The 19,066-nt window shown below is 58.9% G+C and overlaps 3 protein-coding genes across 25 annotated transcripts in view; 1 reads left to right on the forward strand and 2 right to left on the reverse strand.

Moving 5' to 3' along the window:
- The window catches only part of ADAP1 (ArfGAP with dual PH domains 1), a 35,232-nt gene extending 33,423 nt beyond the window's left edge, over positions 1-1,809 (forward strand). For 4 of the 5 annotated variants that reach the window (XM_005225013.5, XM_005225014.5, XM_059881155.1 and 1 more), the window contains exon 11: positions 61-1,809. In XM_005225013.5, coding sequence (XP_005225070.1) covers positions 61-89 — 29 coding nt within the window. In that variant the 3' untranslated portion in view covers positions 90-1,809. The remainder of the gene's footprint in view (positions 1-60) is intronic. The other variant, NM_174513.2, reaches the window with a different exon arrangement.
- On the reverse strand, positions 1,711-14,720 carry GET4 (guided entry of tail-anchored proteins factor 4). Of its 2 annotated transcripts, none has more exons than XM_024985060.2 (9): positions 13,870-14,378; positions 10,883-10,961; positions 10,593-10,674; positions 10,108-10,257; positions 8,453-8,591; positions 7,150-7,290; positions 6,875-6,950; positions 6,581-6,653; positions 1,711-2,336 (listed from the first exon to the last, which is right to left on the reverse strand). In XM_024985060.2, exons 2-9 carry the CDS (start codon positions 10,955-10,957, stop codon positions 2,251-2,253), a joined length of 822 nt encoding a protein of 273 aa, XP_024840828.1. In that variant the 5' UTR covers positions 10,958-10,961; positions 13,870-14,378; the 3' UTR covers positions 1,711-2,250. The 2 variants fall into 2 exon arrangements, with proteins under 2 accessions (XP_024840828.1, NP_001069993.1); NM_001076525.1 differs by lacking the exon at positions 13,870-14,378 and adding an exon at positions 14,551-14,720 and having other exon boundaries at positions 1,712-2,336.
- Positions 14,721-15,316: 596 nt separating this feature from the next.
- SUN1 (Sad1 and UNC84 domain containing 1) overlaps positions 15,317-19,066 on the reverse strand; it is a 46,880-nt gene continuing 43,130 nt past the window's right edge. For all 18 annotated transcript variants that reach the window (XM_024985162.2, XM_024985152.2, XM_024985153.2 and 15 more), the window contains 2 exons: positions 17,421-17,513; positions 15,317-17,067 (listed from right to left, as the gene is read on the reverse strand). In XM_024985162.2, the coding sequence (XP_024840930.1) occupies positions 16,954-17,067; positions 17,421-17,513 (207 nt within the window). In that variant the 3' untranslated portion in view covers positions 15,317-16,953. The remainder of the gene's footprint in view (positions 17,068-17,420; positions 17,514-19,066) is intronic.

Here is a 19,066-nt window from a genome sequence, read left to right on the forward strand (position 1 = left end):
AAGGGGGAAGCCTGGCGGCCCCACGTGGCCGTGACCCTGCGGGGCCCTGTCCTTTTGCAGTGGAAGCCCACTTCAAGCACAAGCCCTAGCACGAGAAGGTCCCGGAGGCCTGAGGACTCTGGACTGCCCAGATGTGGCTGCAGGAGGCCGCGGCTAACGGGGCCTGAGCTTCAGCCACGAGCACCCGTCTCTGGAACCCCTTCGTGGGCTGGCCCACCCCCCATGGGACACCCACAGCCCCCCCACTGACCTCTGCCCTCCAGACCCCCGTTCCTCTAAGGACCAGCCCCAAGCTGCCACTGCCCACCTGAGCGGGAACCCCCCCACCGCCAGGCAGCTGGGCCGTGGGGACAGAGCCGGCCTGCATGCCCCTTCCCAACACATATTTATTGAAACCCACCGTGTCTGTCCTGGGGGCCTGGGGGCCAGAGCGGCAGCCGTGGACCCCACCCATCCTCAGTGAGCTGACCCACATGGATGCGTGGGTCTGGGGGGTTGGGCCCCCAAGGCAGGAGCCCCAGGGCCTCAGGCCTCAGGCCTGGCTGTCCCTGGGCGCCTGCCACGCCGGCTCAGGACTCCGCGCTGACCGTGACCCCCCGGTCTCTGCCTGCCCTGTCTCTGATCCCTCGGAGGATGGAGCCTGGGCCGAGCTCACATCTGCAGCCCAGCATGATGCCGGACAGTGGTAACCGCCCCAAGCCTCCCTGTGTGCCCGGGGTGGGGGGGCAGGGCCGTGGTGGAGCAGGACGTGTGTGGGGGTCACCGGCAGGTCATCTGGGTGCTGTCCTCTGTGGCCACATGCTCCCAGGGCACCTGGACCAGCTGCTGGGACCGAGAGGAGGGCACCGGGCCTTGGCCTGGCCTGTGGGCCCACAGCCAGGGATGGGGACAGGCGCCCTCCTGTGAGCCGGCCTGCCCTTGCACCTGCGCGAGCACCCACAGTGCAGACTCGTCACAAACCTGGACCCTGGGCAGGGGCTGCAGGGTCCAGCAGGCAGCACAAAGCCCCCTCCACCGGGGCCACTGCCAGGGCTCGCCAAGTCAGGGGTCACCAAGGTGGCTGGGCAAGGCGAGGACCGCTGTGAGGTCACCCAGGGCCAGAGCTCTGTCTCCCCAGACCTCCGGCGGCTCCTCCAGTCCTGGTCCTCGGGAGCCCAGGTCCTCAACTTCAGAGCAGGCAGGAGGGCTCGCCCAGGGTCCCCAGATCTTCCTGACCACGCAGGGCTGCCCAGGACTCAGCCTCGGGCCCTGGGTTGTGGCAGCCTGCTCTGTCGGTGTGGGCTCTGCACACCTGTGTCTGTGTGTGTGCACGCCCATGTGCTCTGCCGGAAAGCTCTAGAAAAGAACAGCTGCATGACCAGCCAGCAGGGAGACTCTCTCAGAAAAAGCAGAACCCACGAGGCGGTGCGGAGTCAGAGGCACACAGCCCGCGTGCAGGCATCACAGCATCTCCTGCTCGGATGAGACCAGGGCACCCAGCCCCACCGGCCGCTCACCTGTCCGCAGATTTAAGTACAACACTGTTTATACCTAAAACCATGACACTCTCCCAACACTGGCCACTTGGTGCCACCCACCAAGGACACACTCCAGACAGAGCTGGAAAAACACTGGTCCCAGCGCCCGCGGGCCTCACGGGGCATCCAGGCCGCTTCTCCCCGCCCACACCCAGCCCCAGGAGCTCCCTCAGAAAGGACCACTGCTGCTGAGCCCAGTATAAAGGATTTATTTAAACTCAACAATGAACACAAACCTTCCTTTAAATTCCATTTTTACAGTAAATAAAATTGTGTACTGCGTTCCTTCCCATGCATGATCAGCGGGTATTAATCTACAACTCTTATTATAATTGTGAAAAAATAAAGTGTTTCCCCTTTTGTAACCGTCCCGGGCATCTGGTGCAGCGTCGGTGAGGCACAGGCCTGCTCGTCCCGGGCCGCTCACCTGCGTAAACCCGAGCCGTCAGGTCACGGCCTCCATCACCGGCGATGGTAACGCCGCCCCATGAAGCTGGGGGTCCCGCAGCCTCCTGACGAGAGCCGTTCTGGTGGCCGGGCGCTCGGCTGCCCAGCTGTCCCTGGGACACGGTGGCCGGGCCCCCCGCCCCACCGGGCCCTCCCCAAGCAAACCAGACACGAGGGCCGGGAGGAGGCGCCGCAGGGCCTGCGCTTTATTGGGGTCATCAAGGTACACGGCCTGGCCTGGGCCCCCGCGCGCCCCGGCCCCGCTGAATCTGCGGCTCCGCGGGCGTCAGTCGAGCTCGATGGGGCTGCTGTCGTCCTGGCTGTCCTCGCCCTCCTGCTCCGAGGAGCCCATGAGGCTGCTCAGGAGGTTCCCTGGAAGGGGCGCGCGCCGTCAGCCCTGGCCCTGCCCCGAGGCCCCGCCCCTCGCCCTCCTCCCGCCCGCCCGGGGGCCTGCGGGCCCCGCACGGCCACCAGCACAGGCCTGGAGGCACCAGGGACCCAGCGGCGGCTCGCTCAGGTCGCCTCTCCAGTGCCGCAGGGGTAAAGGGGGCGACGGCTCTAAAGCCACAGGCAGCGACCAACCGCTGTCAGCTGTGGGCCTTGCTGGGCCAGACGCTTCTTTTCACCTAGTTTTTACCCAAAGAACCACTCCTCCGTTGATACAGGCACAAAGTTTATCAAGTGCCCGAACCCAACCCACACAAGGGAACAAGAAAGGGCGTGTGGTGCCCCTGGGGTGAGCCCGCCCCACGGCGCACTCTCGGACCCAGGACAGGTTCTGCGGGAAAGGCAGGGCTGCTGACGAGGCCTGAGGCGAGGGAGGGCTGGACGCGGCCCCCGCAACAAGTGGCCATGGTGAGAGCCCAGAAAAGGGGAGCAGCCCTCACCCCGTCACTGACACGCCACACAGACTCCACCTACAGGTCAAGCCCAACCTATATCTAAGGGGAAACAGCCTCTCAAATGATCTGGAGACCGGAGAGCTTTCCCAGTGACAGCCCCGTTTGACGACACTCACCCCAGCCTCCCTGCAGAGCCCCATGGGGCAGGCTCGCCTGCGGTGGCCTACCGGGCAGGGGACGTGCCGAGGGACTCGCTCTCCCGGGCCTGCGGCCCTGAGGCCCACAGCAGCTCCAGAGCAAAGGACAGGGGCTGTGGGCTCATGGAGAAGTAAGTGACGGCCTGTCTGTGAAGTTCCCCCCAAGGAAGCTAAGACAGGCTGCCTGGCCTGCATGTCCCCCGGGGACAGTGGCGGGACCCAGCACATCTGGACTCTAAGACACGCTTTATCTACTTAAAAGTAAACCTAAAGCGTTAGCGATGTCAAAACCCAGGTCTGAGTGCAGGACTCTGCTGGCCCCTGCCCTGCTGGAGGGCAGGTCAACCAGGACTCGGGAGTCGAGACAGAGGCAGCAGGACGGCGGGGCAGGACAGGGAGAGGCCTGGCCCCGAGAGGCAGCGTCCAGGCCTGCACCCGCCAGCGCCAAAGACACACACTCCCTACACGCTCCAGGCTCCAGCAGAGGGAGTCCCAGAACCTCACAGCTTCACTGGTCAAACTGCCTGAACTACGAGCACCCGTCCGTCAAATGCCAGAGCCAGAAAGACACTACAATGAAAGGAAACTACGAACCAACGTCCTTTATGAGCAGCGATGCAAAACCCCCACAAAACACTAGCAAACCAAGTTCAGCAGCGTGGTGAGACTCAGGCACCACGGCCAAGTGGGGTCTGCTCCTGGGATGCAAGGGTGGCTCAACATGTGACAGTCAGTCAGCGTGACACAGCACGACAGACAGAGGAAACAGACCAATGACCATCAGCTGACACAGAGAAAGCGCTTCACAAAGTCAACACTCCTGAAAACACTAAGAAAGGAAACCATCTCACACCGCGACGTGCTAACAGCCATGTATGAACCCACAGCAAACATCACAGCAGTGACACTCAGAGCTCCTGCCCCGAAACCCAAGGACTGCTCCCACCACTGCTCCCAACTCGGCATGGTGCGCCCTGAACGGCCTGCACTGTGTGTGCTCACACTGAAGCCCCACCCGACCTGCAGCAGGCGGAACCCACGCATGGTGGGCCAGCTCTAAATTACACACCAGCTTTCGACTGCTCAGGGAATCAGCGCCCCCTCTCCACACTGTTCAAGGGTCAACTGAACGTGAAGTTCTAGCCAGAGCAATTAGGCAAGAAAATAAAAGGAATTACAAATTGAAAAGAAGTAAAATTATCTGTCTGCAAGTGGTATGATTTTACATGTAAAAATTTCCAAAGAGTATAAAATAAACAAAAACAATTCTATTTACAACAGCATCAAAAAGAATAAAACAGTTAACTAGCTGAACCAAGGAGGTGAAAGATTTCACAATGAAAAGTGTGAAACGTTTCTGAAAGACACATAAGTGAAGACACGTCCCATGTTCCTAGATAAAAAGACTCAATACTGTTAAAATGTCAATACTACCCACAACTGGCAACAGACTGAATGAAATCTCAAATCCCCAAAATATTTTTTTGTGGAAATAAAAAACCCATCCTAAATTTCACATGGACTCAAATAGCCAAAACAATCTACTTTCAAGGGACTCAAATACCCAGAACAATCTTGAACAAAACTAAAGTCTCGCACTTTTTCGTTTAAAAACTTGCTATAAAGCTACAGTCATCAAGATTGGGCTTCCCAGGCGGTGCTAGTGGTAAAGAACCCGCCTGCCAGTGCAGGAGACCCAGGTTCGATCCCTGGGTCAGGAAGATCCCCTGGAGAAGGAAATGGCAACCCACCCCAGTGTGCCTGCCTGGAGAATCCCATGGACAGAGGAGCCTGGTGGGCAAGAAACAGTCTACTGGTTTGCAGAGAGGCAGACAATTTAGTAAGTAAACAAATCAGTGTGGTTCGAACATAAAGACACGCCTCAACCAGTGGAAGAGAGAACCCAGAAAGGAACCCTCAAGTACGTGCTCAAAGATTTTTGACAAGCGGTATATGCCCACTCGATGGGGAAAGGACAGTCCTTCCAGCATGTAGTGTTGGGAAAACTGGACATCCACACACCCAACAACAAAGCCGGATGGTTACATACACAGACCACCACGTAAAAGACCCCTCAAACTGGATCAAGGACCCACACGGAGGCCTCAGCTAACAGAATTCTTACACCACAGGGCAAAAGCTTTGTGACAATGAACTTGGGAGACGACACCAGAGGCACACGCAACAAGGAGAAACAGACGGCAGGATGGAGACTTAACATTTGCATCAAACGACGCTCCAGGGCTTCACGTCGACGCGGCGGAAACCAACACGATACTGTAAAGCAGTTATCCTCCAATTAAGAATTTAAAAAAGACGCTCCAGGGGGTAAAATGGTGACGAGGCAGGGGAGGCAAGAACAGGCGGACAGAGGGTTTTCAGGCAGCACGACAGTAACGGTGCGTCCACGTCACCGCACGCTTGTCCGAACTCACAGAACAGACACCAGTGACCCTGACGTGCCCTGCTCTGGCGCTGAGGCCCCGTCAGAGCAGGCGCGTCCTGACAGGCGTGCCCGCTGGAGGGGGAGGCTGCGCCGGGGTGGCGGGGGTGCTTGTGTGGAACCCTCCTACCTCCCTCTTAATCTTGCTCGGACATAAAACTGCTTTAAAAAAAAGGTCTTAAAAAAAAGCCAACCCACAGAATGGGAGAAGACAGCTGCAAATCACGCATCTGGTGAGGAATCAGTACTCAAAGCCAGGGAACGACATGAACAGACCTTCACCAACGGCCGACAAGCTCGCGGAAGAACCACAAGGTGCTGTCACTGAGGAGACGCAGCCGCCCGGCAGCGCAGGCCCGGCGCCCACGCACAGGGCGCCGCTGCCAGCCAACAGCAGCAGGCGCGGGGCACGCGGACGCGCAGGTCCCGGCCCCTCAGCCCCGCCGGCGGCCGTGCGGGACGGAGCAGCCGCCGTGGGAGGAGGGTGTGCGCTCAGCGTCACACCGGCCCAGCAACTCTGCTTCTGGGGTCCCAGGAGCACCGAAAGCAAGACCTCACAGAGATGACTTGCACGCCCACATTCACAGCGGGCCAAGGGGAAGAACCCACGCTCCCACCGACTGGACAGATAAACGAGACGCGGTCCATGCGCGTGACGGGCCACACGTCACCCCAGGGAGGAAGCGAGTCACGGCACCTGCCGCAGCCGGCACCGGACACACCGCGACTGCGCGAGGGCGGCCCCGGGCGGCGTCGGCTCACAGCGCCCGGCAGGAGGGGGGGTCTCGGGCTGGGGCCAGAGTCTCGGCGTGGGACGGTGGCCAGGACCAGCCGCCCACCGCAGCCTCACGGCCCCCACGGCACGGCTGCGGCGGGCAACGGCACGCAACGTGCGCTTTCCCACAAAACACACCCGGCTTTGACTCTGCGGCCGACAGGAGCCCAGGGGAGAGTATTCATCGGGGCAACAGGCCCTACAGCTCTGCTCGGGAGGTGGAGAGCTGGGGCCACCGGGCGGGGGCGGGGGGAGATGGGCCAGCAGCCCTCCTGCCAGCGTCGGACATGCTCCAGGCCCCGGACGCGCCCTGTGCTCTGAGCTGCACCCACGGGCCCCCCACCCGTGAGCCCCCTCACCTAGCAAGCCTCCGTAGGATGACGTCTGCTTGGGCGGCACGCCGAAGAAGAGCTGTCCTATCCTGTCGAGGTACTGCGGGGGGCGGGCACTGAGCTGGGGCTGTGCCCGGAAGCTTCTCCCCCAGCCCCTCAGCTTCTCCCCCCCCACCCCCCAGCTTCTCCCCCTTCTCCCCCCTCCTCCCCCCGCCCCCAGCTTCTCCCCCTTCTCCGCCCGCCCCCCAGCTTCTCCCCCTTCTCCCCCTCCTCCCCCCGCCCCCTTCTCCCCACCCCCAGCTCCCCCTCCCCGGCCCGCACCTCGTTGTACATGGGGTCCCGGCGCAGGGACGGCTGGTACTGCTCACACAGCACGGTGAACACGGTGAGCTTCCCCCTGGAACAGGAGGAGCCACCACACTGATGCTACGCGGGACCACGGGCATCGAAAAAGAAACCTCACGCCTCCACACACACTCCCACACGTCTCTACACGTGCCTGTGCACGCCTCCAGTGCCTGCACACAACCACACGCCTCCACGCACACACCTCTGCGCACACTCACCCATCCACACACACCTCTGCGCACACTCACCCATCCACGGCCAGCAGCAGAAACCAGATGAAGTTGAGCAGGGGCTGCACAAAAGGAGGCCCGCCCTCGATGGACGGGTGCTTCTGCGTGTACGTCGTGAACACCACCGAGGCGCTGCTCTTGTTTTTTAAACAGAGAAACCTGGAAATAAGAACATCGGTCAGTGGGTGCACCCAGCCGCAGGAGGAGCAGACGGGGGCACACGCCCCCGCCCCGCCCACCTAAGGTGCCTGCCAGGCCCAGCGCAGGGAGCTGGGGTTGACAGCGTGGGGACTGACTCCAGAGGGCACCCAGCCAAGGTCAGCAGAGGAGGGAGGGCAGCAGCTCCCTGAGCCCGAGCGCCTGCCTACCCGGCCGGTGAGCACGCGGGCTGGATGCCGCCCAGCGCCGGTCTCCTCCCTGTGGAGGACGTGTCTACGGCCAGATTTCAGCGCAGCGTGGGCCCACGACACAGCCAGGTGGGCAGGGAAGGGCGGAGGCCGGAGGGGACATCGGCACCGCGCACAAAGCTGGGGCCAGGGTGCTCCGCACGGTGAACAAGCTCTGTTCTCGGAGTCGCAGGCTCAGCATCAAGTGGTGCTGGTGGGGCTCCGAGGCTCCCTGTCCCCCAGCTCACGAGACACAGCCCGGCCGAGGCCTGGCCACCACATCTCAGTCCTCTCTGGGAAGGTTAACCTCATTCACAACAGTAGTGTGTCTGCTGGGGGGAGAGGCTGGCTCCAGTCACCTCACGTGAGCTCCCCGCAGTGCTCACACCTCCAGCAAGTCTGCTATACCACAATGTTCTTAAAATACATTGTCCAGAAAACACAAAAGAGAAGACTCAACTGGGGCAAAAGAGCAAAGATACAGAGCTGGGTGGGAAGCTGGCTGGTGACACCCCATCACTGTGTCTGGACACACGAAACGTCTGGGAAGACAAGCCGCCTTTCAACAAAACCCGTGTCATACGGACACTTCACGTCCCAGGGTGGAGCTGAAAATTCAGTAAATATGTGTCCCACCAAAAGAGTAACTCCCTCCCAACCAGAGGTGATGGATAAATGAGAAAACAAAATCGATGGCAACAAAAAAGCAACTTAAAGCATAAAAAGTGCTTCTACTGTCAAGAGAAACATCACAAGTCGACCTGAGAGAGGGCAGGTCTGGAGTCCCCAGAGGTCAGCGGCAAAGTCACGCTTGGGGACGTGAGCCGTGTGTGGGATGCCAAGTGACTTCAGACCTGTCCTGGCGTGAGGTTCGGCCAGAGGCCGGCCCGGGACCCGGGGAGACCACACACGAGGGGGGGACGGTGGGTACCTACTGGAGGACGGCCTGGGCCACGAACATGTCCACCTCGCTGCGGAAGCCGCGGGCCGTGGAGTACTCCACCAGCATGTTGGCGCAGCCCTCGCCGTCGCTCGAGTGCAGGAAGTGGTACCGCGACTCGCAGTAGTTCTGTTCTGCGGACAGAGCGCGGGGGAGCGGCCATGAGCGCGCTGTGCGCACAGGGCCCCGTCCCGCCAGCACACTCCACCTGGGCGGTGGACCCAGTGGAGGCCAGACTGTCCCCTGCACCGTGGGGACAGCTGGGAACGAGTCAGGGAGGCAGAACCTGAGGCCCCCGGGAGCGCAGCACGCGGGATGGAGCCCAGGGGCCCTCTGCCCACGCCTGCCATCCTGACGAGGATGCAGGACCGGACGCAGGCTCTTTGGGGACCAGCCGTCCTCTGCTGCTCAGCTCTTCTGAGCCTCTGACGCTACACTGGCTACTACCCTCTGGGTGGGTAACCCCAGTCCCAACCTGCCCGTTTCAGTAGAGGACTGGAGCTGTGAAGGGGCCCCCTGATACACAGGCCCCCCACTCCCCCAACCCACCTTCCAGCCAATGGCTCCCACCCAGAGCCACTCAGCTCCTACCCAACTCTGGGATGTCTGACGCTCCTGTCTACCGTCACAGCTGGGGGTGCTGATGGCACCCAACCCCAGACCACCCAGCAGCTAGCGCTGGCAGGACGCCCAGGGTCAGTGGCACAGAGGCCAAGACCCAGCTACAGGGCAGGGACCCTAGGTCCTACTCACACGCCACACTGGGCCCCTCTCCTCCAGAGGAGGCTCCACGGCTTCCAGTTAAGCCTTCTCCACCTTCCAGCAATTCCCCAGCCCAGTGCAGCCCCAGGTCACAGCCAGCTCCTGGCCACCTCCAACACAGAGCTAGTTCCGGGGTCTCCTCAGTCTCCTCTCCTCCCAACCCCAAGAGGTTTCACAGCCTCCAGGTGAGAGGAGAAACCTGGCAAGTCTCCAGGGCCATCCAGCCCCGGGCAGGCAGCTGCACAAGACCTCAGGGGGCCAGGGCTCCTACTGCCCTCGCACAGGACGTTGGCCCCGCCACACCGCCCCCCGGAGGCTGCCCATCGCAGGGGGGCCTGCAAACACCCCTGAGCACAGCCTCCCATGTGCGCAGGGTCCTGCCAACCTCACCCACCGTCTGTGCCTGAGACCCTTCAAATGCCCAGATCTTCAACTTCAAACCTTTAATACACGCGTACCAGAGCTACACAGCTCCTAACCTCAGCAAGGCCTCTGCACGGGCGCCGGCCGCACAAACCGGGCTCCGCAGACCCGGGCAGGCCGGGCACGCAGGCGGACGAGGCAGTGCAGAGGGGCCTGCGGGCCCAGCCAACCCGCGGGCACAGCCCGGCCCGCGTGTCCAGAGCAAAGTGGCCTCTAGCCGAAGTCTTCTGAACCGCCACAGGCGGGGGCGGACAAGGCCGCCCGTCGGTGCGGTGCGACAGCCCCTGCCCGCGGCCGCCACGCGTCCACCCGGCCCCGAGGACTGCCGCTGTGTTCACGGGTCAGCGACGCCCCGCCCGCGGTTGCCCGTTTAGAAGAGAGCGGTGGGTGCGGACGAGCCGGCGGGGGCGGCGGATGCAGAGCCCAAGGCCCGCGGCCTCACGGCCGCCACCCAAGCACGCCTACCTTTCCACAGGGTGAGGGCCAGCAGCTGGTGGAGCCGGGGGTGGCCCAGCTTCCCTGACCCGCCGCTGGACCACTTGAGGGCTCGGGACACGAACGCCACTCGCTCCGGGGAGTTGGGGTCCATCAGGCTGAACAGCTTGGCCAGACTTTCTGCAAACGACAGCACACAGGCCTGAGCCGCAGGCACGCGCGCCGCTTCGGCTCTGTACCGGGCGTCTCAAAGAAGTGAAAACCCGCCACTTCCGGGTGCAAAAGCGAAGCAGCGCAGGCACGGTGGTGGGGCCCTGGGGCTGCCCGCCCTCACCAGGCGCCTCCCCAGCGGGGCCCGCGAGCCACGCCGGCAGGCGGGAAACGGGCGGCGGATACGCTGCGCCCTCCGCGGGGCCCGTGCAGGTGTGAGTTTATGAGCACTTGAACGCGCGCGTGCAGATGTGCGTGTGTGCCTGCGCGCGCGCGCCTGCGCGGTAGGGCTCGCGCCGCCTCACCCAGCAGCTCGTCGGCCACCTCGACCTCCGCCTTCTCCAGCGACTCCAGGACGAGCATGGACAGGTCAGCGGCGCTGTTTTGCTGTGAAACGTTAGGGAGGCTGGTCAGTGGGAAGAGAGGCTCCTGCCAGTTTTCAGAAGGCGGGAAGGCTGGCCGGTGGCTCTGGCTGCCAGTTAAAAACCAGTGACCGACCGCACCTAACAAACAGTTCCGAGCACCAAGGCGGGACACGGGCACGCTAGGGCCGCCCTCCAGACCTCCCCCTGGACGCGCCGCGCTGACGGCTCACCTGGCCGTGGCTGAAGAACAGCAGGGCCCCGGAGCACATGAGCTCGCGGGCCTCGGCGTGCTTACTCTGGGCCATGTACCTGCGGGAGAGAGGGCGGGGCCGTCAGGTCCCACCACACAGGCCCGCTAAGCTCGGCCACCCCGCACCCCCGTCTGGTGACAGCGTGCGGGCACCCTCTCCGACCACAGCAGCGCCTCCCTGGAGCAGGGCAGGGGGCTCAGCAGAGGGACCAGAGAGGGGCTGGGGGCCACTTCCGGCTTCATGCACACGTCTGACCGTGGCAAAAGGCAGGGAGAACCTGGCCAGGGCCACGCGTCGGGGCCGATGGGCTGCTAGGCCGTCCCCTCCACCCTGAGTGCTTTCCACCGGGAACGCATCTCACTGGGGACAGGAGTTGGGAAAAGCTGGCTTCCCAACAGCAGACGGACAGGAACCTGATGGGCAACGAGGTGCACACAGAACAGAAAGGACGCTTCCTCCACAACCAGCGAGACAGAGATCCAGGGCGGCAGGGTGGCCCACCCGGGGCCTGAGCCGACCAGAGGACACCAGGTCCACTGGCCACGTGTTCCTCTCAGGGACAAACAGGCAGGAAACCCGCCCAGCCGGTCAGACCTGTGTCGCAGCCCACACAAGCCGAGTCAGAGATGTGAGAGGTGTGCGGCCAGCAGGCACGCAGGAGAGGAGACACGGGAGCCCGGCTGCCCTCCGGCTCAGGCCGGGACCAACCACGGAAAAGGGCTTTTATGCACCTGGCTCGGGAGCAGCAGCCTCAGCCTCAGCACACAGGGTGGGACCAGGAAGAGAAACCCACAGCTGGAGAAGCACCCAGGGCACCTGCGGGTGTGGGCCGGGCATGGACACGACACAGGGCTTCTGGAAAAACAGGCCCTTGCACAGCCATGGCACAGACGGTCACACAGTGGGCTCTGCTTCAGGGACACGACAGGCTCCGGATCCTCCCCCTGAAGCACAGCTAGAGATAAGCACCTAAAAAGCCAGGGAGGGACGGGAGGCCCGAGAGGCAGACAGGCAGCTGCGGTTTCCAGTGACCACAGCCACACAGTCCTGGGCTGCCCTGCCCGCGGGAGAACAGCCAGCCCCTTGGGTCTGGAGCCGCCTGCTGCTGGAAACCCCACAGCAGTGACAGGTGCCCCAAAGCCTGACGTGCTTTCTGGACGCCGCAGAGGGACGTGCCTGACCCCCTCCTGTCCCGGCAGAGAGAAGGCCGAAGAGACAAAGGAGCGCCGTGGCGCCTGGGACAGAGCTCGGCCTTCCTTGGAACCAGCAGCTCCTGCCGTCCTTGTGCAGCACACACCCTGTAAATCCAACCCAATTCCTCTCCCTCTCCTCAAGCTGCTGGGGGACACAGTGTCAGTGAATTAAAATAGCACAGATTGGTGCATTTATCCAACAGGTGAATGGATAAGACGGGCCCACCCATACCACGAAATACCGCCCAAAAATAATTAGTGACACGTGTAGGGGTGAATCTTCAAATGATCAGGCTAAGGAAATTTGAAATGTCAGATAAAAAGAGTACATACTATATAATGCTACTTACATAACATTCCAGAGAATGCAAACCCATGTTTTATTAACAGAAATCAGTGGATGCCTGGGGGCAAGGGGTGAAAAATTCATTATAAAGGCAGAAGAGAAAGCTTTGGGGCATGAGGGGTATTTTCAGTACTTTGGTGATAATTTCTTGGGTGAATACATATATCAAAACCCATCAAATTGTACATGTATGTAAACGCTTAAAAGCACTTATAAAAAGACATTAGAAGAGTGAAGCTGACTTCTTTGGAAGCTGCCAGCCACGCAGAGCTCTAAGCCAGGACTGCAACTGCAGGTCTGAGCATGGATGGCACCCTGCAAGCCGACTCAGCTGGGCCCTCTGGATGCCCACTAACGCCACCCTGCTTGGGTCCACAGCTGACCATTCATTTCTCAGGAGTCCTGAACACGTGTAGGAGCCCTCAAAGACCAAAGAGGAAGCCAAGACTTGGAGAAGATGTTCAGCAAGTTGTCCTGGGTTACAGGTCACTGAGCAGAGGGGAAATGTGAATCCGAGTCAAGGCAGGGCTGGTGGTCACCACAAAGCAAACTCTGGGCACAGGGAGGCCTCTTCAAAGCTAATCAACAATCACGTTCCTGGTATAGCAGTGACTGGAGAACTGGCTCAAAACAAGGAACGCTGTGTTTATTTTTGGGACGATCCAGTTTTGCTGATTAATCACTGGGGCAAATATTTATATACAAATCCCTGAGAACAGCAAGCACCTGGCAAATCTCAAGCGCTACAAAGCTCCCATCCTACAGATCTGATTGGCTGAGCTCCGGGCAGAAGGCTCCGCGTTACAGACTTTAAACCTGCTTACACCTTTGGCTCATCCCCTGAAGGACAATTAACTCCCTCCTACCTGGTCCTCTGGGCCACCGAGCCCAAACACGACCTGAGGCAGGCACACTCGCACTGCGTCCCAACCAACCTACAACCAAAACAAAAAGTACTACCAGAGTTTCCAAGACACTGATTCAACTTGCTGTTAAAAGAAAAAATTTATATCTAGGCCTAAATGGTGTAAGGCAGACCTGACTGCCCATAAACATCACAGCAAAATATTTGCCATCCTGCGACAGTTTAGGAAAAAAAAAAAAAACAAACATTCCGCAGAACAGATTAAATCCTCTAAAATTATCTTTAAATGCTAACAAATGGCCCAAATGTTTTCTGGCAAGAAACCTGAAGGCTGATTGCATTTGTGTAATATACAGGAATGCCTGACACACGCAGGAACAACTAAGAAATCACAGCGGTAGCTGTAGTGACAGCAGAAACGGTGAGACACGCTGCAGTCCAGAATAAAACCGAGCTAGGCAGCGCACGGACAGCTCCTAAGGCCACACTAAAACCGACATCGTATTTAATCCAATACATCCGAGCGGCGCTTCACCGTGCGATCAGCAGTTCCTGAAGTTACCTGACATTTTCTCTGCGCTGAGTTTTTGAAGGCCGAGTTTTTACACTCACAGCCCATCCTGAGGGACTCAGTCCAGAAGCTCAACTGCCGCACGTGGCCAGCGAGCCGCACAGGCACAGCCGGCTTTATGGAAACAGCCGGTTTAGTAACAAGGTGAGCAAGGGCGACACAGCCAGAGGAGAAATATGTTTACAGCCTCGCGGCCGGACCCGGGGGGAGCAGAATCGTGGGACTCGGGGCGAGGGTTTCAAGCTCAACGGCGCTCAGGGCGGGGGAGGGGGAGAGCGGCCGGGCCAGGGTCCGGAACCCGGGCCGTCTGCATCTCGGTCGCGGTTTCGGGTTGGGTGTGGGGTCTCGGCCGGGGCTTTGGGTGGGAGCACGGGTCGGGGGGGTCCAGTCTCGGGCGGGGCTCTGTGCCGGGCTCTGGAATCCGCGGGCCCGGGCCCGGACTGGGGCCCCGGAGGTGGGTGAGGGGCCGCGGCGTCGCTCCCAGGCTGCGGCCCGCCCCCGGCCGCCTCGCCGCCGCCCGCTCCCACCGCCCAGGCGACGGGCAGCGGCGCGGACCAATGGCTGTGCGGGGCGGCGCGGCGCGGCCAATGGGGGGGCGGCCGGGGGCGGGGCGCCGGGCTCCGCGGCCGGGCGGAAAGCCCTGGAAGGCGGCGGCCGCGGCGCAGCGACTACCTGAAGAAGAGGGTCCGGTACATCTGGTGCGCCTCGTAGTAGTCGCCCTTCTCGACGCTGGCCCGCAGCTTGCCCTCCACGCGCTGGACGCCGCCGCGGTTGCGGGCACCGTTCCGGGCGCTCTCCTGCTCGGCCATCGCCGCCGCCGCCATCGGGCCGGCGCTCCGCGCAGGGCTGACGCTGTCGCAGGCGCGGTCGGCAGCGCCTCTCGGCTTCCGTCCCGGCGGCCTCCGGATGCCCTCTACGGTGGCCCGCGAGGAGCCGCGCGCTGCCGGGGAGGCGGGGCGCGGGCGGGCACGTGATCGCGGGGCGGGACGCGGGGACTGCGGGGGCCGCGGGCGACGCCGCGGGGCGGGGCGGCGCCACAATGGCGGCGGCCGAAGCGCCGCATGCGCCGTCCGTCCGTGAGTGCGCCGGGAGGGCGCGCCCCGCAGTGACTGCGGCCGCCGAGACACTGAAGCTTTCCGGGGAAGACCGTGCTCCCAGCCCTTCACCGGGGTGCCGGCGGCTCGGAGTCCGGGGACAGCGCTCGACCCCGCCGCTGACTGCTCGCAGGTGGTCCGTGGGAAACGCGGAGACACGTCTGCGCCTAGGGCGCGCGGCGAGGACGCGCACGGCCGCCGCCAGGGGGACGCGCACGGCGTAGGCGCGCACGCGCGCCGCGAGGCTGGCTACCCGAAGACCCCGGCCCGAAAGGGTCGGAGGAGGGGGTCGCTCAACGCGCTGTGTCTCCCTCATCGCCCCGGGCAGAGACGAAGCAGGTAGAGAAAAGAAACATACTGTTTATTATTCATTTGAAATGTCACATGCACTTTTAAAAATTAAAAGTCTTTATTTAAACATTTCGGTAGCGTCTTACCAATTTGGTGGCAGCAAAGAAGCTCTACCAAAGACAAGTATGTTGAAAAGCATTTACAAAAATACATTGCACAAAGTCCTGTCTAGCATCTTTAAAAATAAATATTCAAAATATTTCCACCCCATCTCCCAAATTTAGCTTTATATAGGAAATTTTGTTTTATATATTTATCCTGTAATATATGAAACGTGTATACATTTTATCCAACTTAACTGCATAGGCATCAATTTCAATTCTAACAAGAGTGAAAAAAAGGCTAGTTTAAGTAGTTTTGTATATTTGAGGACTGTTGTGCAATATACATAAAACTCTTCAGAAAACCAGTCAGCACCATCATTTTCTTTTTCTGAAAATACATTTATGGTACACCAAAAAACTGCCTTAACCCAATAAAACTTAAATAATTTTTAAGGTAAAACATCTGTAACTTTAAGTGCCTTGCAGATACCTCATTTATAAAGTCTGCTCAGTAAAATAGTCTAAATATTAAATATTAATTATAACCAAAACAAAGAGAATGGCCAAGTCGTAATAAAAGGCAAATCCAACCACAGCCAGTACAAAGTGCTGCTGTAAGAAAAACATCACCAAATGTCCTGGTTTCATGAATTTGCCACACAGGACAATCTCCTTTAATAACCATAAGTGGAATAAAAACAAAAGCCTCTGAAAGACAGAGCATGTTAGTGTTCGCTTGTCATCAAAATTCAAGACAAAACCTGAAAATATCCAAAAGATTGGATTTCTTGGTTTCTATTCATAGTGTGAAGTGAAACTGCAGGGAGAATCCGATGGGATGAGCCCAGTGGAGACCTGAGAACTCTATTTACATGTTTGTATAGATCCAGACCATCCCCTCTCGAATCAGACACACTTCAAACCTGCAACAAAGGGAAACTCTCCAGGGTTCCTGAATGGATGATGGAAAATCCTTCTCAGAGGTGGGAGCACACTAAGCAGGAAACCCCATTTTCATCACTTTTGCACCGGGTGATATTAAAGAACCACTTATGCCAACAGAGGAGCTGCTCACCCTAAAGGCAGGGAGTTCAGCTCTCAGCTTTGGTGACACCGTTCTTCCCTGAAAGACGTGTGCTGGGTTGAACACATATCTGCTCCCAAAGGCCCTTTCAAGGGGCTAGTGAAGGCTGCTGTCAAGGCTTCAAGAACACTCCAAACTTTTAACTTCCTTTGCTTTGTTCCTGATGTCAAGCAAATAGTTTTACGTTCAAAATCAAAGCCCCCCCACCCCCCCAAAAACAAGTGTCTGTGTGAACCATACATTCAGATGAATCTCCAGAGGCCACCTGCAGCTGGCAGGTCTCTGAACCCGAGAGCCAGCGTGCAGTGTCTCCCGGGGACGGAGCAGCGAGCTGGGAGCGGCTGGGCAGCACGCATCATCACTCCACCCCGTGTCCTGCCGGTGGTCGGCGTGTGTATTTCAGGGGTGACTTAATGCTGTACTCTGCCTGAGTCCATGAAGGATTCCAGTGTTCCAGGCGGTCTAGTATATACAAAATGTACAAGAATAGGGAGTCATCTCTTTACTCAACAGGCTCTCCATGAACTCGGAACCGGTAAAGACATGTGTATTCAGGATGGCCCCAGTTAGAAAAAATCCGAAGTTCCACTATTTGGAAAGCTCTTTCCGGTTTTTTCTGTAATTGAGAGGAAAAGAAAAAAATCACACATTTCATATTAATACGCCCAAGCCCTACCACTTCCCCAGCTATGAGACTTGAGATTAAGTAGCCAAGTTGGAGATTAAAGCTTTTAACATGAAATACATCATCACAGGACACAAAGTTCAGGTCATCACGTATGACACACTCATGCAGAACAAGTTACACACTAAAAAGGCTCACTCAGGAACAGAGAAGCTAGGAAGCTCGGGTCCACTTGTCAGAGGCCGGCCCTCACGCCCCGTGGGCAGTTCTGTAAGTATCTGTGGGTCCCGAGGCTGGGACTGTGGCAAGGGACCCCGGAATGTGCAGGACACACAAGGTCTTACCGGAGCCACGAACATCTGGAGTGATTCCCCTTCCTGATCGTAGGTGAACCGTCCCAGGAGCTGCCCTTCTTCCTGATACTCGTTTTCTAACCCCTGAAACAGAACCATCTAGTCACTAAATAAAGGGAAAAGACAATGTGGTAATGGGGTGGGGTGGGGGCTGGGGATGATGCTTCCATTAAAGCAGGGACAAGGCCCTCCCAGGAAGGCCTGCTGTGTGCTGGGCATTTTGTTATGAGCTTCTCACAGACCACAAAGCCTGTGAAGCAGGCAGTATTTTCCAGTTATATAGATCAGGAAAACTTAGGCTGGGAGAGGGCAAGCCGACCAGGCAGCAGACCACACTCGACACCCACATGGCCCACTGTTGCCCTCCATGCTCCAAAGTGGAACCCCAGGGCACCTGATGAGCATGGGAAAGGAGAGAAGGCCAGTAGAGTGAGGTCGACTCACTGCCAGAAAGAGGACGGTGGGTGCCAGGGGCTGAGGGGCGGGAGCCGGTGTCTGTGGAGACCGTCTCCGTTTGGGAAGATGAGGGAGCTCTGGAGAGGGCGGTGGTGAAGGCTTTCCACAGGATGAATGTGCCTAATACCCTAAACTGCACACTCAGAGATGGTTAAGATGCCAAGTTTATGTTCTGTGTATTTTACCGCAATAAAAAAGTAACCAGTAGGAAACAAGTGACTATTAGATGTCTGTTTCATAAAAGCGAAAAGGACTTTCTAGGTGTAAAAATGCCATGGAAGAAATTACAGGTGATGAGCAGGTGTGACTAAATATGGAATTAAGACTGGACAGTAGGAAGTGTATCTGTAACAGAACAACTCAGGATCAATGTTTTCATATTAAAAAGCTAAAATATTCATAAGGAAACCAAGATACCCAAAGATAAATGAATAAAGACAAACCTAAACTCTACAAAAAAGGAAACATGCATGTGCAATACAGTCATGAAGATTAAAATAAGAACCACCGGGTTAGCGCAAATTAAAAAAAAAGACTTAGAAAGGGAGCCGAGACGAGGGATGCCTCACGCTGACAACACGCGCGGTCCGGTGAGTCGAAGGCCCCTTGTGCCCCCGAAACATCACGCTGCCCTAGTGTCCTTCTGGGGAGTCACTGAAGAAGGAAGACCACTGTGGGGAGGCGGGCACACGGATGGGCACTCTGGGGAAGCGGCCCAGTGCGCAGTGGCAGGAAGTGATGCTCCAGCGTGTCCAGGCGTCAGACGCTGCTAAAACGCGCACACTGACGCTAGCTCACGGACAAATTCTTAGGGTCGATTCGCCTTTTTAGGGCAGGAAGTGAAATTTTATGAATGGTGTTGCCTCGAACTGTGCATTTTTTTTTTGCCAAGCTACGCAGCTTATGGGATCTTAGTTCCCAACTGGGGCCTGGGCCTGGCAGTGGAGGCACAGCCTCCCGCTGGACGGCGGGGAGTGCCCTCAGCTGTGGTGCTCAGGGGAAGCGCCAGTGTTCACGGTGGCGTCTGGGGCGCGGGGACCCGGGTGTCCTTTCCCCAGCACCCTCACCGTGTCCTCACTGCAGTCAGAACACAATGCACAGCTGAGCAACGAGAGGCGAGTCCTCCCGCAGCCTCCCTCCCTGGAAAAGTCTGGGAACGTCTCCCTCCACGTTTACTGGAT

This window comes from Bos taurus, chromosome 25, assembly GCF_002263795.3.
Source record: "Bos taurus isolate L1 Dominette 01449 registration number 42190680 breed Hereford chromosome 25, ARS-UCD2.0, whole genome shotgun sequence".
Taxonomy (NCBI): Eukaryota; Metazoa; Chordata; class Mammalia; order Artiodactyla; family Bovidae; genus Bos; species Bos taurus.

What these genes read in the sequence shown, in the direction of transcription:
- GET4 (NM_001076525.1), bottom strand. Translation starts at nt 14,702, where the DNA reads ATGGCGGCGGCGGCGATGGCCGAGCAGGAGAGCGCCCGGAACGGTGCC. An exon ending in TGTTCTTCAGCCACGGCCAG is followed by an intron (nt 10,675 to 10,882) that starts GTGAGCCGTCAG and finishes AACGTTTCACAG; the next exon opens with CAAAACAGCGCCGCTGACCT. An exon ending in GGTGGCCGACGAGCTGCTGG is followed by an intron (nt 10,258 to 10,592) that starts GTGAGGCGGCGC and finishes TGTCGTTTGCAG; the next exon opens with AAAGTCTGGCCAAGCTGTTC.